Source organism: Acartia tonsa, chromosome 3 (genome assembly GCF_053477335.1).
Source record: "Acartia tonsa isolate MP-2025a chromosome 3, ASM5347733v1, whole genome shotgun sequence".
NCBI classification, from domain to species: Eukaryota; Metazoa; Arthropoda; class Copepoda; order Calanoida; family Acartiidae; genus Acartia; species Acartia tonsa.
In genome coordinates, this window is record NC_137262.1 from 36,164,910 (window position 1) to 36,186,736 (window position 21,827).

A 21,827-nucleotide genomic window follows, 5' to 3' on the forward strand; every position below is an offset into this window, starting at 1 on the left:
CACAAATTTGAAAAGCGTAGCTTTTCTACACTAACGTTTGTGTTTGGGTTTGCATTTGGGCGGAAGATGAAAATTTACTGTACATATAATAAATTTGTAAATTTCTCTCATTCGATGGCTAAAAAACTTTGGAGACTTTTATACTTTAACAAAAATACGTAAAATATTTGAAATTATATCCAAATATATTTATATCTTTATTTAGTTTTGTTTTAATGTTTATTGTAAATATTGTTTTGCACTTTTGTAATTTTTTTTAACTTTTGGTAATATTAACGGAACAATGTAAAGGTATCGCAAAATTTGAGAAAAATTACATTATGCAAAAAACGTTTATCATAGAAAGACAAGTAATTACATCTGATAGACAAAGAATTCAATGATATAATGTGGTCAATTAATGTATGATAAAATCATCCTATAAGACATTCGCCTTTACCTATCCTATCCTATTTTTATCCCAATGCCTTCTCCTAACACTCATGGTAAATATTAGGGGTCAGACGGAGAATTTGCATTGGAATTACTTCTTACAACATTGATTTCATATTTATAAACTAAAGATAGACGAGTACAAAGGAATTTGTTAGATTAAGCACTAAACACTCCTTCAGTTCATAAAACTTTTCATGGTGTACACACACAACGCCTCCATAATATTTTTAGTGGGGGCTATCAACATCTCTACACACTGAACTCATTCACGTCATTGCCTTTTAATTAAAGCAAACAACTGTTTATTCTTTCATGGTTCTATCACTTTACACCTAATAGATGTAACAACAGATAGAGAAGTTGGAGGTTCAGACAGACGGTCATACCCCAGCTACAAAGTAGATACGCTGCCAAAACTAAATACACTTACCTCCTCTGGATAAAGATTTCCAATGTCAGGTTTGTGTCCCTTGTTGTAGTTATTCAGAAAGTTATCCTGCATTTCAGGTATTTATAGAGATAAGTAAATTGATGAAAAAAGGGATTTGATGACACAATAAAAACTGTCCCGAATTTGTATTAATTTTGAGGAACACGACTCCAGTTACGTCATATTTTTCTTTCCCGAAAAAGGGAAGGGAGAAAAAAAGGGAAGGAGGGGAGAAAAAAGAGATGGGAGAAAAGGGGGTTTTCCCCATCTCTTTTGAAGAAATTTTCTTCCCCCCTTCCCTTTTTCGGGAAAGAAAAATATGACGTCACTGGAGTCGTGTTCCTCAAAATTAATACAAATTCGGGACAGTTTTTAATGTGTCGGATTTGATGAACGACATACTTCTCATGTGTACAGAATATTAAAATTAAAAACTATGAATATTTTAATTAATTTTCATATTTGTTTTAAAAATCCAAAAGTTAATTCAAATCATTTTTTCTGATCTTTAAATTAGAAAATTTCTTTTAAATCAATTTAACGATTATTGAAAAATATCTCAAAAACCAGATAAAATAACAAACGATACAGTAATAGTTATTTATCGCATCGCATTATAGACAGCTATCCGCGGATAATAAATTTTAAAAAAATTAAGAAAATAATTGATCAGTTTAATAACCCCAAGGAACCGAAGTAACAACATTGGAATTAATCATATGATTTTTATTTTAATATTCGTGGAAAATTGTCCATAATACTCTGCAATATATGATTTTTTAGTATGGCTGATATCTAATTTACTTATCCACTATAAATATAAATCCTGCCTTATTCTGATAGAAATAACTCTCTCGCTCAGGAAAATATTTGTCAATGAGTGCGTAGGGGGAGTTTTTGTCGCTCACATTTAGTTTTGGTGGCTTTTTGTCCTGCAGATACCATCAAACAAATCATGCTATTGTGTTTTATAATGGCACAATGAATAATCAGGAGAAAGGACATGTTTTATAAATATTATATAAAACCAAAACATATTTAATAATTACCAAAAAAATTTGTTTTTTTATGCCATAAAATTAGAAGAAAATTATTTTATGAAAAGTATGTTCTGTTATGCAAAGATATTCATAATTGAGATAAAATTTATAATTTATTGGTTTTTCTGCATATTTGCGCAATCTATTTTGCTGTAGTTATTATCAACCAAGAAAAAAATACTTTTTTTTTAAATAAAAAACTTCTAGTTTTAAAAGATTTAAAGGTTGGAGGCAAAACAGTTTCTTTCGAATGGAAAAACTACCTAAATTTGTGTCATGATTTAATGTAAATCTATAAATTTTGAAATAGCTGAAGTTTGTATTATTTCCAGAAGATGTATCCATGCTGCAGAATGAGGACAATGAATAATGAAGATTAAGATATATTCTAATATGTTCATCAACAGGGAGGGACAGGCCAATGAAAATTATAAAATCCACCATTCAATTTGCAAAAAAGGCTTACAAAGCTTACAAGTTTTTGTGCAAACCAACGAAGAAAAAGTTTAAAGCACTTTATATTCTTTGGTGCAAAAGAAAAAGAAAACCTGTTTATAAAACTTTGAGCACCAGTGTAATATAATTCCAATATCCCCTCCATCCCAGGAGAAATGTGAAATATTATGCAGTTAAAAAAATTTGCAATGATTTGTTTCCTCTGAGTCAGAATCAGAACTTTCTTCTTCATCAACTTGATTGTTCTCCACCTCTTCAACATATTCCTCATCTACGTCTGTCTCATACTCATCTGTACCCTCTCCTTAAAAAATATCCAATAACATATCATAGTTATTTATCGCATCGTATAATAGACATATTTCCGCCGATATTAAAATGAAAAGATTAGAGGCTAAATGGGCTAAAGGCCAGAGGTAACAAAATTGTTCTTAATTTTATGATTTTTACTTTAATATTAGTGTAAAATTGCCTGTATTACGAGGCTATACATGATTTTTCAGTATGACTGAGAACTGTTTCTAAAACAGCGGATATAAATCGGTTTCGAAGCCATACTGGAAAATTTGGTATAAGTTAGTACAAGCATATTTGCCCTAAATATCTAGAAGCTCAGTATTCGAAAGAGGAAAAAAAGTGGTAGAAGTATAGTCTAAAACCATTCTAAGACTTAAATAAAATATAAAATAGACTAAAACCATCCCGTAATCAATGTAGCGCTTTCCTATAAAGGAAAATTCAATCGGTTTGATAGCCATTGAAAGCTCAGGCTTCAGTCAAAATATTTACTACTTTATTTAATTGTACAGATATACCTATTTGAGATAAATTTAGATAAACTTACATATTTTTAAATATTCAAAAAATCCCCTTTTCCGCCAGTTAAAAATTACAATCTAGAAGAAATTACCGTTTTCTCCACCGCCTCCTTCGACATCCACGAGAAAACTGCTTGATTTTGACTTCCTTACTGGATCCCAATCGTTCCAGGCGCCGTTATTAAGCCCCAACACGCCGCCATCATTTTCCCGCCGGTACCGTTTTGACGTACCATTTTCATAAAAATCTTGGGGTGTCGCAAGGGTGTTCACATGGAACTTTTCTATTTCATTACTTATAATATCATCATTATCACTATGTTTATCACTATAATAATCACCCTTCTTGATGTTATAATCTTTGTCATTGTTAACAACTAAATTTTCAACAAAATTATTCAATGTTTTGATAAATTTGTGCAACTCTTTGCCCCCCTCCTTCGTGGCATGTTGCGGTGTGGTTTCTTCTAATATTGGGGTCTGACAACAGTCAAGGATTAATATTCTCAATTTTAAAGATAAAATCATCTTAACTAAAACCTTTTCAATGTTCATAACATAATGATCAATGTTCATAAATGCTAATTCATAATATACATTTTTTTTCTATTTTTAGTGATAATTTATATACTGACTAAATTAGGAGGAAAATTTGATCTTTTGATTGTTTTATTTCAATCATTTCTACTTTACAACCATTTTTTGAACAGAAATTATTTTAAAAGGTAGCATTTGACATAATATTATTTAATTAAACGTTCCATCTCTGAATTCATTGATTATAATCTGTAGAAAAGCTCTATCAATATTTTCAAATACTAATCCATGTTCCTGTGACTGTTGATGGCTGTGTTGTGGTTGGGTAGTTGAGGTTGTTGGTGTTGTTGTGTACAGTACCCTCACCCGCTGCTGTTGTTTCAGTTGTTGTTGACGAGTGTTCAAGTTGGCAAGGTGTACTCGGCTACAATTACCCGACTCATTTAGGCTTTTTACAAGCGAAGCTTTTGTATAATTAGAGTCTGTATGTCTGTTCGTTAAGGTTAGATAAGGATAGCTATAAAACTTTTCCAAAATAAGAAAGCTATTTTATATAGAAAAATATAGAGTAGTAACGCTTTGTAGTTAATTAAGGGCTGAATAAAACAAAATGATGATTGACATACACAAAATAACATTTGAAAAAGTAACATGGTGCCAAGACAAAGCTATATAATTGACATAAAGACAAACCTATTTCTAGAGTAGCTATGCTGCTGACAATGTAACATTAAACTCGAAGACAAAGGTATGTAATCAATTTGCAGATATTCTAACACAACTATTACAGTTAAAAATTTGTATGTTTATGCGACGTAACCAAAAAAAGACAATTGTATAAAATACCACAATTTAAATAGGTTTTAATAACAAAGGATCTCAAGAGATAAGACAATGGTAGGCAAATTGATGTACATTTAAATGATGATAAACAAAACTACCCCTTCTAAAGATAAAAGTTTTGGTGCAAACACTGCTTATCTACTCAAAATACCGAAAGTTTTTAAGCCAAAAAAAGAAGAAAACGTTCTTTTAATTACAAAAATATTTCTTCAAAATGTCCTTCTATTTTTCACTGCATTGCAATTTACCTTTTGGATTATGCACATTAACATTTTGGGTTCTTTATGCATTCAAGTAGTATTAACTAGTTTTTATTACATTTAGTAATCAACAACAATTCAGGGCTCTAGGGATAGGTCAATTGATGCGTCCTTAAATATATTGGATATCTTGGACTCTGGGGGAAAATGATTATAGCAACCTTCTTTTTTATTACTGAGTTGTTTCAGGGAGGGAGGTGACAATAGGCTGTTTATTGCACTGTTTTCTTATTGGTTAGCTCAAATGTTTTTTAGACTTTCATAGAATTTTAATTGGTTGGTATATTTAATTGGGTGTCCAAACGTTTTAACCCTTAATTATAATCTACAGAAGGGGGAATTTTGTTTATCATCATAAGGGATCTAGATCAATTAATCTTATCCCTTTATATCCCTGGATTTGTTTACTTTGAGGGATAGGATTATCATGTACAAGAGTGTTTTTTGTTGTTGAATAAACTAGAATTGTGGTACAGCCTTTAAGTTTGATAGATAGATTAAAGTCCGTGCGGGAAGCTGAAAGCCCCTGAACCAAATTATTCAGTTTGAAATTTTTAAAAATCCCTAGATCCCTGATTACACACACACACAGTAGAACTTAATTGCCTTTTAATTAGAATGAAAGCATTAATGGGAAGGTAGATAGGTATTAGATACAACCAGGAATATAAAGGGATAAGACAATTGGCGATGAATTTTAGTACATCCTCAATGATTATACATAAAACTACTCTATGTGTAGAATACAATAATTGATTGAAACGTTTGGACACTCAATGAATCAACCAATAAAAATTCTATAAAAGTCCCCAAAGATAGAAAGCCAACAAATAAGAAAACGTTATTATAAAACTTTGAGGATTAGTGTAAAAAACGGTCCAATGTTTCATATCTGCCTGGATGCAACACTAAAATTTTGGCGTATAATATGATCATTTTCAAATAAGCAAAATACTAACATACATAAGTAGCAGTATTTCTGTCCGTATGTATGTCAAAAAAGATCTCTTAACCGGCTACAAGGGAGCCTGTTTTAGTTTGCTGGTAAATAGAGCAACTATGTGAACCCATAGGAAGGAGACATTGGGCTTTTAGATACACTGGTACCTAAAGTATTATCAAAACGTTATCTAATTCGTGAGCTAAATAACTTTGGGTACCTGTATCAAACATTGATTGGTTAGTTCCAAACTAATAGTGTCCAAACTGTATAACCAATATTTTTATTCTACATAAACGTTTTTGTCATTGGGAATGTACATCAATTTATTGTCCATTGTCTTACCCCTTTAGATCCATGATATTAAACAATACAACCGGAATAAAACAACTAAAGAGTAGCTTCTCTACATAGAAATAGATATTATTTACAGACAAGCCTAAATCATGTTTTCCTGGTGAATAGAGCTACTATATGAACCCATACAACCAGCCATTTATACACCTGAAATAGAAAAAAATAATAATTAGATTTTTAAATATAATCAAGCAGTTTTTAGGCTATTTTCTTGAAGATTTATGTTTTCTTTGAAGGCAATTATTAAAAGTGTTCATACATTACATATTTATGACATGTTATAAGATTAAAATTAACTAAATTCTAATAATGGCTACTTTTTTTATAAACATTTACAAAATTTGATAATAAATGTTTAAACGCTTAACATTTATTTGTCTTTTTCTTCAATTTGTTTAGGTATTTCAAACAATGGCGTTCACAGCAATTCACCAAGAATGCGTCAAATTAATAGGGGATGAAAAAGGGAACTTTAAGGGGTGTTATCCCCCCTCCCCCCTACCGTACACCATTGCTTTCAAATATTATTTATGTTTACAATCTATAATCAAACTATAAGGTGTTAAAAAAGTAATTTATTTCAATATTCTTTAGCGTGCAATCATTATCGAAATATTCACACTTTAGATTTTAATAGCGAATGAAAAATGAATCGACTGTGGTAAAAACAAGGATATGACAAGGAAGTATAAATTTATGTAAATTTAAGTTTAACCATTCTTCTTTTGGAAAAGAGGCGACACTGCAGGTTTTACCAATTAATCAATATTTGATACGAGTTCTCAAATGTTTATAAGCCAATAAATTAGGAAAGTCAATATAAAACATTGGTTACCAGTATATATTAAAGTACATCCCCCATCCCTACCTATATAAGGGGAAATATGAAGTTTGCGCGTTGTAATAATATCCAGATATGTTGTTTTAATAATGTGACACATGTTTGTGGAAATGAATACACACTATAAATTATTGACCATTTAATCTTTATTTCATCAAACATGCACCTTGTAAATTTATTGGACAGAGCAATAATGCCATAGAGCGGTAACAATCAAAAATTTTTATGCTGTTGTTAAATCAAAATAAGCTTTTAGATATTATACTATAATCATTTTGTCATTTTGTTGAATGTCATTCAGACGACATTAACCCTTGATATTGAAATAAAAGGTTGACAATTGCAATTTTAGTTTTAAACTTCTGATGATACCTCTTGAATAAACTATTTTAGAATAGTCACATAAATTTCATCTTTAGATAAAGATTACTGAAACGACAAAACATAAACTGTGAGCATTACAATATAAATCTATTGTAAGGATAATTTTAACCAATTTTAACTAGAAATAAGATCATTTTGTGTTTAAACTTAAAGCCAAGGAACTCGCCAATTTTGTGTTATTAGATCTGTGTTCATATCAACTGTTTACTTATGGTCTACAGGGATAAGACAATGGAAGATAAATTGTTTATACCTCCACAATTAGGATATACTTAATTTTCTCTGCTGAAGTATAAAAAATGTTGGTAGGAAAGTTTGGATTTTGTTTACACAATCCAATAATTATTTAATATGGGTTCCAAAAGTTATTAAATCAACAATCAGAGTACCATTTTAATTTACAGCCAAATGTCCCTTCCCCTCCCTGAATTTTACTACTGTTTGTTTTTTCAATAACTATTATGAGAATATTTTATGTATAAATTAAAAATAATGCAATTTGCACCTTGTCTAGATTAATAACTATGATTATCAGAGAAAAACTGATAAGTAAGTGTCCATTATTTTCCTGTTAAAATATAATTCAGTCTTATCAAAATATATTGTTGTTTTTCAAAGTAATACATTTAGAATAGAATTAATGATTATGTTGTAGATCTAAGTTTATTGTAGTAATACTTTCACATTATAATGTAGGTAGTAGTTATATTGAAGATTGAAGATCTAAGTTTCAAATAGCACGATAATATTAAATACCATCAATATAAGAAAGATTTCGAAAATCTATTTGTAGATTATATCAATTATTAGGTTTAAATTTTTAAAGTCATGATATGAATGGGCTCAGACACGACTAAGCCACAACTTTAAAACTGTTTCGATGCTTTGAAAAATTTGTGAAAGGAGGGTTTGCCATAATAGGGTAAGGTTTAGACTTTCAGCTGATTTTTAGAATTGAAAATTGGCGGCCGGGGCATGATATAAATATTTCTTCTAATCCCTTTTTCTATGCCAAATTATACTTTCCCATGAAATTTGCAATTAATGTGAGCTTTAAAAGAAATTGCATTTTTAAAGATAAAGATTTTAATGCATAAAAACCCATTAAAATTTTTAGCATCTTAAATAAAAGGTTCCAATCAAGAAGAAAGGCAGTGCACATTAGTTTCAAAAAGCTTTCTAACATTTGCATAGAATTATATAAATTCTATTATATAAAGTAGTAAGTAGTTTGACTACTAAACCGATTAAGTTCTCCCTTTAAGGGGAGCTGAACCCGAAACAGACAATTGTTTATAGTTTTTATCTTACTTTGAATAGTAGCTTTACTCCTAAAAAATAGAACGGGTTAAAATTATCGCCACTCAAATTTAAAAGGATTATTGGTAGCATTCACTTTTCACCAAGTGGAGCAATTATACACCCATAGAAAATAAATCAGCGACCTATTGCAGTAAAGGTAAAGATTCAGTACTGTTACATCAAAGGATTATTATTTCTTGGATCTGACACCAGATTATCATGTACTCTAATTAAGTGAAGATTGTAGTGGGCTAAAATACAATCCCCCTTTCAATTGACATCTTAACCCATCCCCTCATCTCCTAATGGATGAATAAACAGGCTAATAAATGAGTTCCATGTTTTCCCCTGTCATATTTTACATCCATTACTAGGTGCAAAGTAGATGTAAATGTTTAAAATCATCCCATATAACATAATGTCAACCACTTTCAGGTGGGGGAAGTCTGAAGAAACAATTCACAAAAATGCGGGAATTTACCGGATTATGCCCATTTTTTTTTGTTTGGAGTTATTGTTGAACATTACACGTCTTTGTTAGTAACAAAACATTTTTGTCACACAAAGAGAGAGAGAGAGAGAGAGAGAGAGAGAGAGAGAGAAGTAAAAGTATATTTGTAATGTGACAGAGAATTTTTTTTTTAAATCGTTTGTAAGTCGTTTAGAGTTTCTGTAATTTACATTTGAGACTCATTACTGAGCGTCGTTAAATAAATAATAATACTTATGGCTTTTAAAAATCAACAAGGATAACAACATCAATATTCATGATTCAATAGTTAGTGAAAAAGAAAAAATATTAGAATGTCATGAACATATAGGCCTTCGTAATAAAAAAAGTTAGAAAAGCGTATAATGTCCAATAAAAAATGACGCCATACAATACAAATGACCAATGATAGGCCTGTATACAATTACCATAATGACGCCATTTTAGAGTAGACAAAAGTGACGAATACAATGAGTGTAGAAAAGATTTTTATTTATAGTAGATTGATAAACTAACTTTTTTTTATATAGATTGAATGAACACTTGGAAAGAGTTAAGGTGCCCCTCTTTACTACAAGAGCCGTAACTCATTTCTATTGTTACAATATTTCAAATGTTTCTCCAATAAAGCACATCAAGTTAAAATATCTGTAAATTATCAGAAGCTTTCAGTGGGGCTTTGCTTGGGCAGGTTGTTTTAAAATTATATTAATTATATAAATTAGGACCGGCCCCCTCATCGTTGCTTAATTTTTGTTTTGGCTATTACACTAATAAAGTTTCAAAACATAAACATATTTTACTTTTAAAGCTCTTTTCTCTACGTAATGAGAGAAACTTTTCTTAATTTAACTAAAATTCATATTGTCTTTTTGTAGCTACACTTTTTGGTTTCAAGTCATGTACTTATGTTGCGAAGAATAGCAAAATTAACAAAAAAGTATCTAAATCAAATCTGTCAAAAACTATGAGATTTCTTTTTTTTTTATAAATATCATTACTCAATCATTTTTGTTTCAAGAATATTTTTAAGTAAAAACGTTGTCAAGGAAGTTTCCTGGATCGTCTATTTGATGTACAAAACCAAATTGTCTCATTTTTTAAAAACCAACTGATGATTAGTTATGAAACAAACAAAAAATACTGTGCAAAAGAATCATCAAATAAATCTAGCATGTTTTAATAATTTGATCACTCTATGCATGACATTACAAGATATCTAAAAACACTATGAATTTTATATACATGCATAAAGAACAATAAAAACATATTGACCCACCCATTGTCAAATAAAATTGGAAATATGTAGGAAGTGTTAGGATGACAGACATCCAATACACCAAGTTTGTAAGTGAGTTTCAAAAGTACTTGGGCAAATACCCATAAAGGTACTGCTTTTAAAAGTTTTATTTATATTTTATTTTGTACATTTTAGTAAATAAACCTTTAATGGTAATCTACTTTTACTGTACAAAATCAGGCCCAGAATATTACTGCACCATCATAGCAATATTATTGTAATGTATATCCGTATTTATAGTAGCCATGAACCTAGGGATTATGAATGACATATTTAGGAATCATTATGTCGATATAACAGTTTACATAAGAAGAAGTGGTCATTACTGATATATTGGCTACATTGACATCATTATTGTCGACTTACATAAAAAAATTCCTTCAAGTTATTACCATAAATGCTATAATCTAACATCTAACTAGACAGATTTAAGAGGGATATATTTAGATTTTATAACATTTATTCCTATAAATATACCTTTAGGAATTAACCCTGAGAGGGGCAATATAAGTTTTGCATAGTCGTAAATGAATATCGTATGTTTTGATTATTCTTGGGGGTTGGTGAGAGAGGGTCGGTGGTCAACACTACACCTAAAAATTTACCAATACAAATACAATAACAATAAAGCGTACTTATGGGGTTTTAGTAGAATGTGAGAGTAGGGAACATAAACTGAAAATTATACTGGTACCCAAAGTTTTATATAAAAAAAATATCTATTTCCTTAACATCAAACTATCAGTGTCCAAAGTTTTCAATCAGTAAGATTAGCCTATACAATGGGTAATTCATGTGCATGATGTACTTTAACATTTCGTATATTATCATTAGGTTTATCTTTATGATGGTATAAAAGCAAATTTTTATGATATTTACGTCTATGTATATCATGTAAAGATATTCTAACAATTAAATTATCAAAATGCTCGTATGTTTCATGTTTATATGAAGATATTTAACTCAACTTTCCTATCAATTTGCTATCCTTCCCTATTTAGAAAATACGATTCAAGCCCCCTGTTTTAAAAAGTCAATATCATCTCCTCTGGCCAATGGTCATAAAATGTGCATATATTGTTACGTCCAGTAGAGTATTTTTAGAATTAAATTTAAAGGATTTGAATTATGTGAAGTTTTAGTTCATTTCTACAAGTTACTAGTGCTTTGAATCTTACTTAACCTCCAACTAAAATACAAAATTCATAAAATCTACTTTTCTTATTGAACTACAGAGAATTAAAATCAGTTTAGTAAAAGGAACATTTTTCGTTTGAAAAAAATGGAGACTATATAGTTTTCTCTCAGGTTAAAAATACCCATATTTTCAATGTCTTTTATAAGCTTGCTTTTTATTCATGTGTCCAACTAAAATCTCAAAAAACAAAAGAAATCAAATTCTGATTCCTATTTAGTTTATCAGTATATAACTAATTTGTCTACTGTATATAGACAAATAAAAAAACAATATCATGAATTTTTTATGGGGAAACAAGCCCTTTTTCTAGAAAAAAAATTAGTTTATAAACTTAATTTACACCTCTATTTGTTCTATTTTTAAAAGCGAAGCTTTTCTATAATTAGGGTCGGTCCGTCCGTACGTCCGTACGTCCGTAACGGATAGCTTTTTTCGTTAATTTAGGCATGTTAGAATTGTCCTATCGATTTCAAATTTTGCATGGTGATTCCTTTAGTAGTTAGGTACGATTTAGCAACTCTATAATCATTACCAAAATGTCCGTACGTCCATTTTAAACATGTTGATTTTTTTACTTTTTTAACAACAAATTTTCATGTTTTCTAATCATCCGATTGATCTGATTTTTGGTATATTGATTCCTGGGACAACAAAGTATAATGTTATAAGCGAAGCAACTCTATAATCAAGTCCTAAATATGTAAGTATGTCCATAAACATTATCCTGTATAAAGCAATTTTTCAACAAATTTACTTACAATTTTGCTTCAAATCTTTTACATTTATATTCTGATTATTCAGTTTTGACACTATATAAGTGATCATGTCTGTTTGTCCTACCGTTTCAGTGCTTCGCTTTTATGGATGTTGTCATCCTTGTTTATTCATAAACTTGATACCAATTTGAATTTACTTTTTTTTATGACCTATAAAACAAAAAAACTTTTGGTTAGGTAAAGTTTAAAAGATTATGACCTCCCCGTAAGGATTCAGTTTACTAAAATAGGTTTCAATGAAAGAACTAATTAAAAAGAAAACACTTGGAAAAGAGCTAAAAAATAATAAATGATAAATAGATGCAATTTTGATCATAATTCCAATAATAGAACAGTAAAAACTATAGTCGGAGACACAATTTATCATTAAAATGAAAATTGGAAACAAAACCACGAATAGACAAACCACGCTTTTCCTCAACAGTTTAGCGGATTTAAAACCAACACGCATCAAGCGGTCAATGGATCCTTTAAATATACACATTTGCTGAATCAAAACTGGTTTTACCTAAATTGTATCTGCTCCTTCTTCGTGTCTATAGTATTTCAAAGATTTTTAATAAAAATATGTGATTATTTGACTTTAAAATAACCTTTAATCAAAAATGATCTTATAGTTTAAAGCTTGTAAATATAATTTTGTCATATTTGTTGAGGCTTTAAAACAATATTTTTAAAGACATTTCAACACTGCATATTTAGGATGTATAACAGTGGTTATTTAATGCATTATTAGTGATGTAAAAAGTCATATAAAAAGCACTAATCCTAATTGATTAGATACTTAGCCGTTTATTACACAAAAGTCTATCTTTTCTGTTCTAAACCATTTTAAATTTTATATGGATAAAATTTTGATATAATGAAACAGTAAGTAGGTTAATATATGACACGAAAGGTTCATTTAAAAACATTACTTTAAAAGATATACTTGAACACACTTCATTTACCATTTTATTACTTAATAGTTACTAGGTAAAGTAAATGTTTTTAAATTTTAATTGCATTAAAGTTGACAAAAATTTGATAATGATCATCTGATATGTTTTGTATGTAAACAGTATGTATTTTATCTGTAGCTTAAGATTTCGATAGCTGATTTAGTTCTACACTCTAGGAAAGCTTCACGTACATAGGACCCAGGATGTGATTATGTGATTAGACCCATGGGTTCAGGCTATTTGATTTTTAGTCTCTGGATGATTTTATGCCTTACCCCTTAGAAAACAGACCAACTAGATTCTAGGGGCACAATCGATATTTTTATATAGAGATATATAATTTTAATTTAACATCAAATTAATGTCTGGTGTATTAAAGATTATTTAGCAATTGAAAACAATTTTTATTTAATTTTATATCTTATTTAAGACATGGCAAAACCTTTTTCAAATCATAATCTAAATAGGTCAAAGATTTTGGTCGTTGTGGATCTATAGTTATAATTTAAAAAAAAACAAGACTTTTTCTGATGCTTGATTTTAATAGTAAAGCTTTTCTTTATTAAGGGTTGGTCTGTCTGTCCATAATGGATAGCCCTTATCATTAATTTAGGCCTTTTATAATTGTCCTATTGATTTCATACTTGGTATGGTTATTCCTTTAGTAGTAAGGTACGATTTAGAAAGCATAGCAATTCTACAAAAAGTTTTAAACCTTTTTGTAATAAATACTACAACAAGGTACAACGTTATAAACGTGGCACATCTATAACAATGTCCTTAAACAGTATGTTGTATTTTGCAACAAATTTACTTAATAGTAAAACTATTTAATGTATAATGAACTATTCAGTTTTTAACTAATTAGACTATACTTATTAATAACTTTCCTTTGAAATGATCAATTAAATGCCTAATTTCTTCAACAATCAGATAAATCGGATGATTAGATCACATAAAAATTTGTTGTTAAAAAAGTAAAAAAATCAATATGTTTAAAATGGATGTACGGACATTCTTGTAATGATAATAGAGTTGCTATGCTTTCTAAATCGTACCTAAATACTACAGGAATAACCTTGCAAAGTTTGAAATCGATAGGAAAATTCTAAATTAACGGAAAAAAGCTAACCGTTCCACTAAAAAAGCTAACATTTCCACCTTCAAATCTAACTTTTACTGACGGACAGACGGACGTACGAACGGACCGACCCTTATTATAGAAAAGCTTTGCTTTTAATAACAGTAAATATGTTGTAAATAAATCCTGTCAGTATTTTTAAAAGTGAAGCTTTTCTATAATTAGAGTCGGTCCGTCCGTACGTCCTTCACAACGGATAGCTTTTTTTTTGTTAATTTAGGCATGTTAGAGATGTCAGATCGATTTCAAACTTTGCATGGTGATTCCTTTAGTAATTTAGATTTAGAAAGCAGAGCAACTCTATCATCATTACAAGAATGTCCGTACATCCATTTTAAACATTTTGATTTTTTTACTTTTTTAACAACAAATTTTTATGTGATCTAATCATCCGATTTATCTGATTTTTGGTATGCTGATTCCTGGGACAACAAAGTATAATGTTATAACCGAAGCAACTCTACAATCAAATCATAAAAATGTAAGTATGTCCATAAACATTATCCTGAATCAAGCAGTTTTCAACAAATTTACTTACAATTTTGCCTCGACTCTTATACATTTATATTCTGATTATTCAGTTCTGACACTATATAAGTGTTAATGTCCGTTTGTCCTACCGTTCCAGTGCTTCGCTTTTATGGATGTTGTCATAATTGTTTAGTTAAATAATATGTTGATTTTTCATTACTTTTTTTTTTACTTTCTAAGTTTAAGAGTTCAAGGTAATTTGAAGAAAAAAAGCATTAATTAAAACCAGAAGGTACCGCCGTCGACAATTTCATGAGTTATAATTAATCTACAAAAAAAGTTTTTAAAACAACTACTGCTTTCATGTGTTAGAGGTAATATACATTTTACATCTAAGGCTATTTTAAAGTCAAATTATCACACATTTTTTGTCAAATTCTTAAAAATTCTATAATCCGGAAGAAGGAGCAGATACAATTTAGCTAAAACCAGTTTTGGTTTTGCAAATATGTCTATTTATAGGATCCATTGACCGCTTGTTGCGTGTTGGTCTTAAATCCGCTAAACTGTTGAGGAAAAGTGTGAAACACTACAAAGTAGAATTTACACAATAGCTTTTTCTAATACTATCTTACTCTTTAAGGATGACTAAACCTAGAATCGAGACAGAAATAGTTCTATTGTTGGTTTTATATTGTTATTTCATGATTTTATGGTGTATACATGTAAAGGTGTCCTATCACTTCAACCTATCTAACTTTATTTTAAATTTGGATTAATTGTATGCCAAACTAATAACCACAATAATATATCGAAAAAATCACAAATAAAATAATATTTTAATCTGAATATGAACCACCAGAGAGGATGATGACAATGGGTTGTACATTTTACTGGTCTCCAAAGTTTTATAAATACATTATTACATTCCCTAGCTTAAAAAATGGTATCACTTTTATTTTAACATTGTATGGGTGATGAAAATATCAGTGTTTAAACTTTTCCATCAATAATTGTAATCTACAAAAGGCTTTATTTTGTTTATCATAATTCGGGGTGTACATTAATTCATCGGTAATTGTCTTATCCCTTAAAGATATGACACTAAGTGGAAGTGATGATAACCCAACTATTAAACATTTATTTATGGGTTTGGGCTTGTGTGTTCATTTGATTTTAATAAGCGCGTCGGAATTGTTTTTGAACATGGATTTTTTTTGCAGTGTTCACTCAAATAATTATATCTATAAGTAATGCAGTATTACCAAGAAATTTATTTTGTAGAATAAAGGAGCTGAAGGCATAAGACAATGTTTGATAAATCGATAACACTCAAAATATTCATAAATGTTCCTTCTTTAGTTTTGGATTATTGCTTTATAAATGTTGACCCAATCAATGTTTAACTAAAGTACTCAATGTTATTAGGCCAACGAATTTGATAACGTATTTATACAACTTTGGGTACTTTATATTTTACGGTCCCCTCAATATGTACAATTCTGATGTATAGATTTTACACCTAACAGATTTTAATAGCTATAATAATAATAAACAAGGACCATTATGTGCCTTTATTGGGCAGCTTTTAACTTGTTTTCCCATGACAAGGGTTTATTAAAGGGAGTGTGAGGAAAAATAGAGATCTATGTCAAAAAGTTTAGTTTTAGCTATAGAAGGAAAAAAAGACAATTAACTGCACATTTATATAGTCCGGAAATTTTTTTCCCCAATCTTGGACATAATAAAATCGGCGGGAAAAGCCGTTTTTTAAGGAAAGTAGAGACAGCTTTGCCCTATCTTTGAGATTGTATGAATGAGATGATGTTAAGGTTTGATAATCTGATCAGAAATTTTCTCGTTCACAGTCCCTTTAAGTACTATAAGAAAGTTTTAATCTGGTGTGTTAATATTTAAAGGCTACTGAACAACTTTGATTAAATGTTCTAAACATTTCTATTCTTATACATTCTATATGAATTAGTAAGTTTTTGTTTGTTTCTTTGTTGAGATTTCGCTAACCAATGAGATAAGCGAGCTCAGTTCTTAGTTTTAGGGAAGATTCATGGAGCTCCTTGGAATGCTTTTGATTTTTCTGAAGTCTTCGGAAAGGTATGAGCCAACCCCCCCCCCCCCATTTCCTTCAAATTAAGAGCCCTGTGCTTAGATAATAGGGGTAAAACCACTAGTAAATCTTAAAAACTAATTTGACTTAAATTTATTGATAATGTACAAGGGTAATAATTCAGGCCATTTAAATGAAACCTACATATTTTTGCTGTTGAATTCTATGGCTGTTGTATGCTGTTGCTAGGGCCTAGGTGTATTCACACAAAACAATAGCATGAATTATTTGGCTGTCATATGCTGAAAATATTCCCCAAACTATAGGTTGATTTTCAAAGGCCTAATTAAGAGTCAGTACAAGGTCCTTTGTATTGGGTCATACAATTATTTAACACCTACCTAATCTAGTGTTTTAGTTTAATGGTATTGGCATAAATTAAAGATATTATAAGAACATCTATGTATAAAATGTATGCCTAGACAAAGAAACTTATTGTATGGATGATCAACATTTGACCATAGTCTTTCATACATACATCTAAAATTTTTATAGATATAATAACATTATCTTTAATTTCTACTTTTGATTCGTTTGTCATTTCAGAATGTAAAGAAAAGCATCCATATAATGAATTATTAAAACTTAAATATTTTCTTATTTAGAATTCTGTATCTATGTAATTCTAGGATAGATTTACACGGTACAAAGTATACAGTTTGTCAGTAACTACATTTGTTCTTTAAACTCTCATTGTTTTGGCAAGATATGAAATGATCAATTTCAATAATGACCATCAAATAAACAATTCAGAGATAGAACAACGAAATCTAATAAATAGTTCAATGTGTAAGACTTTGCCTTTGGTAGATTGTAAACTTTCGTAAATTATTGGAACTAACATTGTATTCTTCTTCTTTGACATTAATCACAAAAAAAAGACTTGTTTTCTATGCCTTCATTTTATTTAGTTATTTGTTAGCTACTTTACTATAGCACATATACATTAGAATTACGGTAGCTGTCGTCTGGGTACTTTGTGTAATTATTTGATTTTATAATATATTTCTTTAAATAACATTAAAGTTGTAGACAAAATAATTAATACTTAAGATGAAATATGCTTTTCTGACATAACAAGTGTATAAAAAATATTGAATCAAAACACTATTACAAACATACAAATATATTATAGAGAAGCTTTGCTACTAAAAAGAAATGGCAAGAAAGAAAAAGTATAAGTGGCTAGATGGAAGCAATAATTTGAATCTCGACCTCTGACAATAAAAATATTTCTTTTTAATTGTGGTGCATTTTAGAAACAGGAATAATTCTTCTACTTGATTTCTGTTACCGCTGGGTAAGTAGTATAAAAAGTTTCTATAAATGATAGCACTACGTTTGGACACAAATATCCTTATTAACATTTTTTTAAAGCAAATATATAAGAAGCAGCATAGCCCCCAATAATATTGTTTATACTCAAAGATATCATAATGATTGAATACGACGATCGAACCATCAACATGTCTTTATGTGTATTTGATGATTAAATATTGGATAGTTATCACAGCTTTCCTCAGATATGTAAAATTATAAGATTAAAACCAGTTTTGTTAACCAGAGAGGCCGAAGGCGCGGTAAAACAAAATTGGTATTAAGTATTTTATTTTTATTTTTTTATTCATAGAAAGTTATCTGTAATACGATGCTGTACATTATTTTTCAGTATGACTCAGACCTGTTCCAATCAATTGGTTTCAAACCCAAAGTGGAAAAGAATCTTCTATAGCTAAAATCAGAGTGATATTCCTTGTTACATGGATGTTGCACAAACAAAACCTTTTTATTGCAGGTAGTAAATTTTCACCATACTAAAGAAAAGTTTTAGATTGGGGTGGCAAATATTTTTTTAATGCTACAAGAGGTGGCTGCATTTTTAGATGTGGGTTTTTATAAATATTTGTTATCTTCAACCTAAGAAAACCTTTTCTGTCCCTTACATATCATTGCTTTATACTTCATTGGTTGGTTTAAACTAGTAGTTTCTAAAATCAATGATTTTAATCTACAGAAGATTTTAATTTTGTGTATCATAATTAGGGTAGCTTAGTACATTAATTTATCGCCCAGTTTCCTATACTTGAAGATCCATTGCTTCAAAAGTTTTGCCTCTTTCTTTCAATTAGTATTATCTTTGTTGACTTTACAATAAGATCTACTCCAAATTATGATAAACAAAATAACCCTGTCTATAGATCAAAAGCAGTGATGGAAAAGAATGGACACTAGCAGTTAGGATAACCCAATCAAGATCAAGCGAACAAATGATAGAACGGGTTTGTAGAATTAAAAAATTATATTAATTACAGTCTCTCTAAATTAACATTGAAAATTTTCACCAAAATTTATATAATTAAAAACTGAAATATGTGCTAGGTTTATTGGGTATTGTATTTATTTCACAGCTTGTTTATGCTGCTGCAGTCTTAATAAAATATTTGAATACTTTTTTAACTGCTTAAAGCAATAAAAATGCTTTTATCATTCATATTTCATAGAGTATCTATTGCTTTATTATGGATAGTATTTTTTTACAGCATTTCTGTATTAACTTGTGCTTGAATATAAAAGGTATAGTAGTTATTTATCGCATCGTATTATAGACAGTTTTCCACGGATACTTAACTGAAAACTTAAAAGAAAGCTCGGGCTAACAAAGCAGGTATTGATTTTATGATTTTTATCTTGATATTATTGGAAAATTATCTGTAATACGAAGCTATACATGTTTTTCAGTATGGCTGAGTCATACTGGAATAGTATTCAATATTGAATTTAAATAACAACATCTGAAAGTTTAGCTATGCTATCAATCTAAACATAAGACACGTCCCTATCTGTAGTGCAGTTTCTCCATAATTTTGATTATTTCTTCAAGATTCTTCAGTTAATTCTAAGATAATAAGACTGCAATTGATGCTAAATTATCATACATTGTGATTATGCAAATAAAATGAACCACTATGTAAATTAAAATCATTGATGTAAAAATGTTGACACTTTTGTGCAACCCAATCAAGAATTAAGTTAGGTTCCCAAAGTTTTTAAGCCAAAAAATTAGATATCTTGATTTTTAAAATATTCAGTTCATTGTCCCTTCCCTTCTTGCTTAAACTTTTATTCATCCATAATAGCTGAGTATTAACTTAATATATAGAGTCCTTTATTTCTTTTTAATTCTTTTATTAAATAACACAATTTACTGTTCCTTTTTAGCCTTACGCTGATACGAAACTGATGACCAAGATTGTTCAATTCAATTCTTTTGTGGATTTTTTGGTTGATCTTTGCAATTTCTACAAAAGGATTTGGAAAAATATAAAAAGTGAGATTAGCCTGAGATAGCGAAATAAAGATTTCTTTGTGAGATCTTGAAAAAAAGTTACCCGCAGGTCAGAATTTATCCTTTTGTGGTATTCGGCAACCGTGAGCCATGCCTATGGCACCCCTGATCTGGGGTTCGGTGGAGGGTCAATGGCCCTCCCCCGAGTCTTGGGGAAGGGGTCTAGTGACCCCCTCCCTACGCTTAGAATTAATGATTGAATCTGTCATGTTTATTATGGTTAACTGTATTCTTAATTCTCCCCCACCCTTTTCAAGGATGGGGGATCATTATTGCCCAAACTGACCATTGTATATGCATTATTTATGCTTTTATGTTATGATTATTTATTCCTATCTATGTAATTATTGTTTGTTGTATATAACTTCAGTATCTTTTAAACCTTCAATAAAGTGACAACTGAAATAGATGTTGATCATTATCTAGTGAAAGCTAGAGAAGCGTAGCTTCTCTATAGTAAGGTGTCCACGTCTGTCACACTGCCGTAATCTAATTGAACTCCGGTGTCTGCCCTTTATCCTCGGCGGATACCACACTTTGACGATGGGGGATAGAAAATACCCCAATATTGCTAGAATAATATTAGTATTGTAGCTACTCTATCAAAGAAAGGAGGACTTTTATATCATTTAAATGTTTTCACGAGTTCTGTAATTTGCTGTCTAAAAAATACTAAACTTTTATTACATCTTGATTTCTTGGTTGGTTTATTCTTATTTAAATTCATTTATCCAAACAAATGGAATGAATAAGATATGAATGCATGTACTTTAATGTACTTTTTCCATTTTTACTAATCATATACTACTGTAGCTGTGCTATTTAATTATGGCAATAATTGTCCTTGCTAAAAATCTTTGGTGTTAATCGTCCTTGTTTTTTATCTTTATGTCTCGGTGGGAACCATTCTTTTGGTTTAAATTGATATTTTCAACAATATTGAGCATTTTTACCCTCAAAGGTAATTTGATTATGCCAAAAAGTGAAGAAACGGTGAGAGAAAAAGGAATCTTTTTTTCAAGAAAAAATTGTAATTATTTTGGGACAAGGATTTTTATTTAAAGAAAATTTTAGCAGCAATGACAAGGTAACAGCATTTTTTTTATAACACTAATAATCTTCTTTACATATCGAATCATGCACTTAAATATTTTTCTGGAATTTTGTATAATATTTTTATTAATTAATGTCCCTGTCCTCATAATTACTTAGTTAATTGGTTTAAAGGGCATTTTAATAACAAGAAAGGTCATATTAACCAGTGACAAGAGATAAATATTCACAGATTTTAATCAATTTAAACATTTGTTGTTTGTGTGACATCAGTATTTTTTTTTAATGAAGCCTTTATATTTAGGGCCGATCCGTTGGTCCGTCCGTAGAAATCGTTAAGTGT

General features: G+C 29.7%; 1 protein-coding gene across 1 annotated transcript in view; it reads right to left on the minus strand.

Annotated features, from left to right (window-relative positions):
- LOC145314860 (uncharacterized) overlaps positions 1-21,827 on the minus strand; it is a 107,046-nt gene that overhangs the window by 38,323 nt on the left and 46,896 nt on the right. Inside the window, exons 3-8 of the mRNA XM_080154940.1 lie at positions 6,214-6,263; positions 4,011-4,140; positions 3,272-3,659; positions 2,560-2,665; positions 1,696-1,795; positions 866-931 (exon numbers count right to left, since the gene is read on the minus strand). Of these exons, the coding sequence (XP_080011066.1) occupies positions 866-931; positions 1,696-1,795; positions 2,560-2,665; positions 3,272-3,659; positions 4,011-4,140; positions 6,214-6,263 (840 nt within the window). The remainder of the gene's footprint in view (positions 1-865; positions 932-1,695; positions 1,796-2,559; positions 2,666-3,271; positions 3,660-4,010; positions 4,141-6,213; positions 6,264-21,827) is intronic.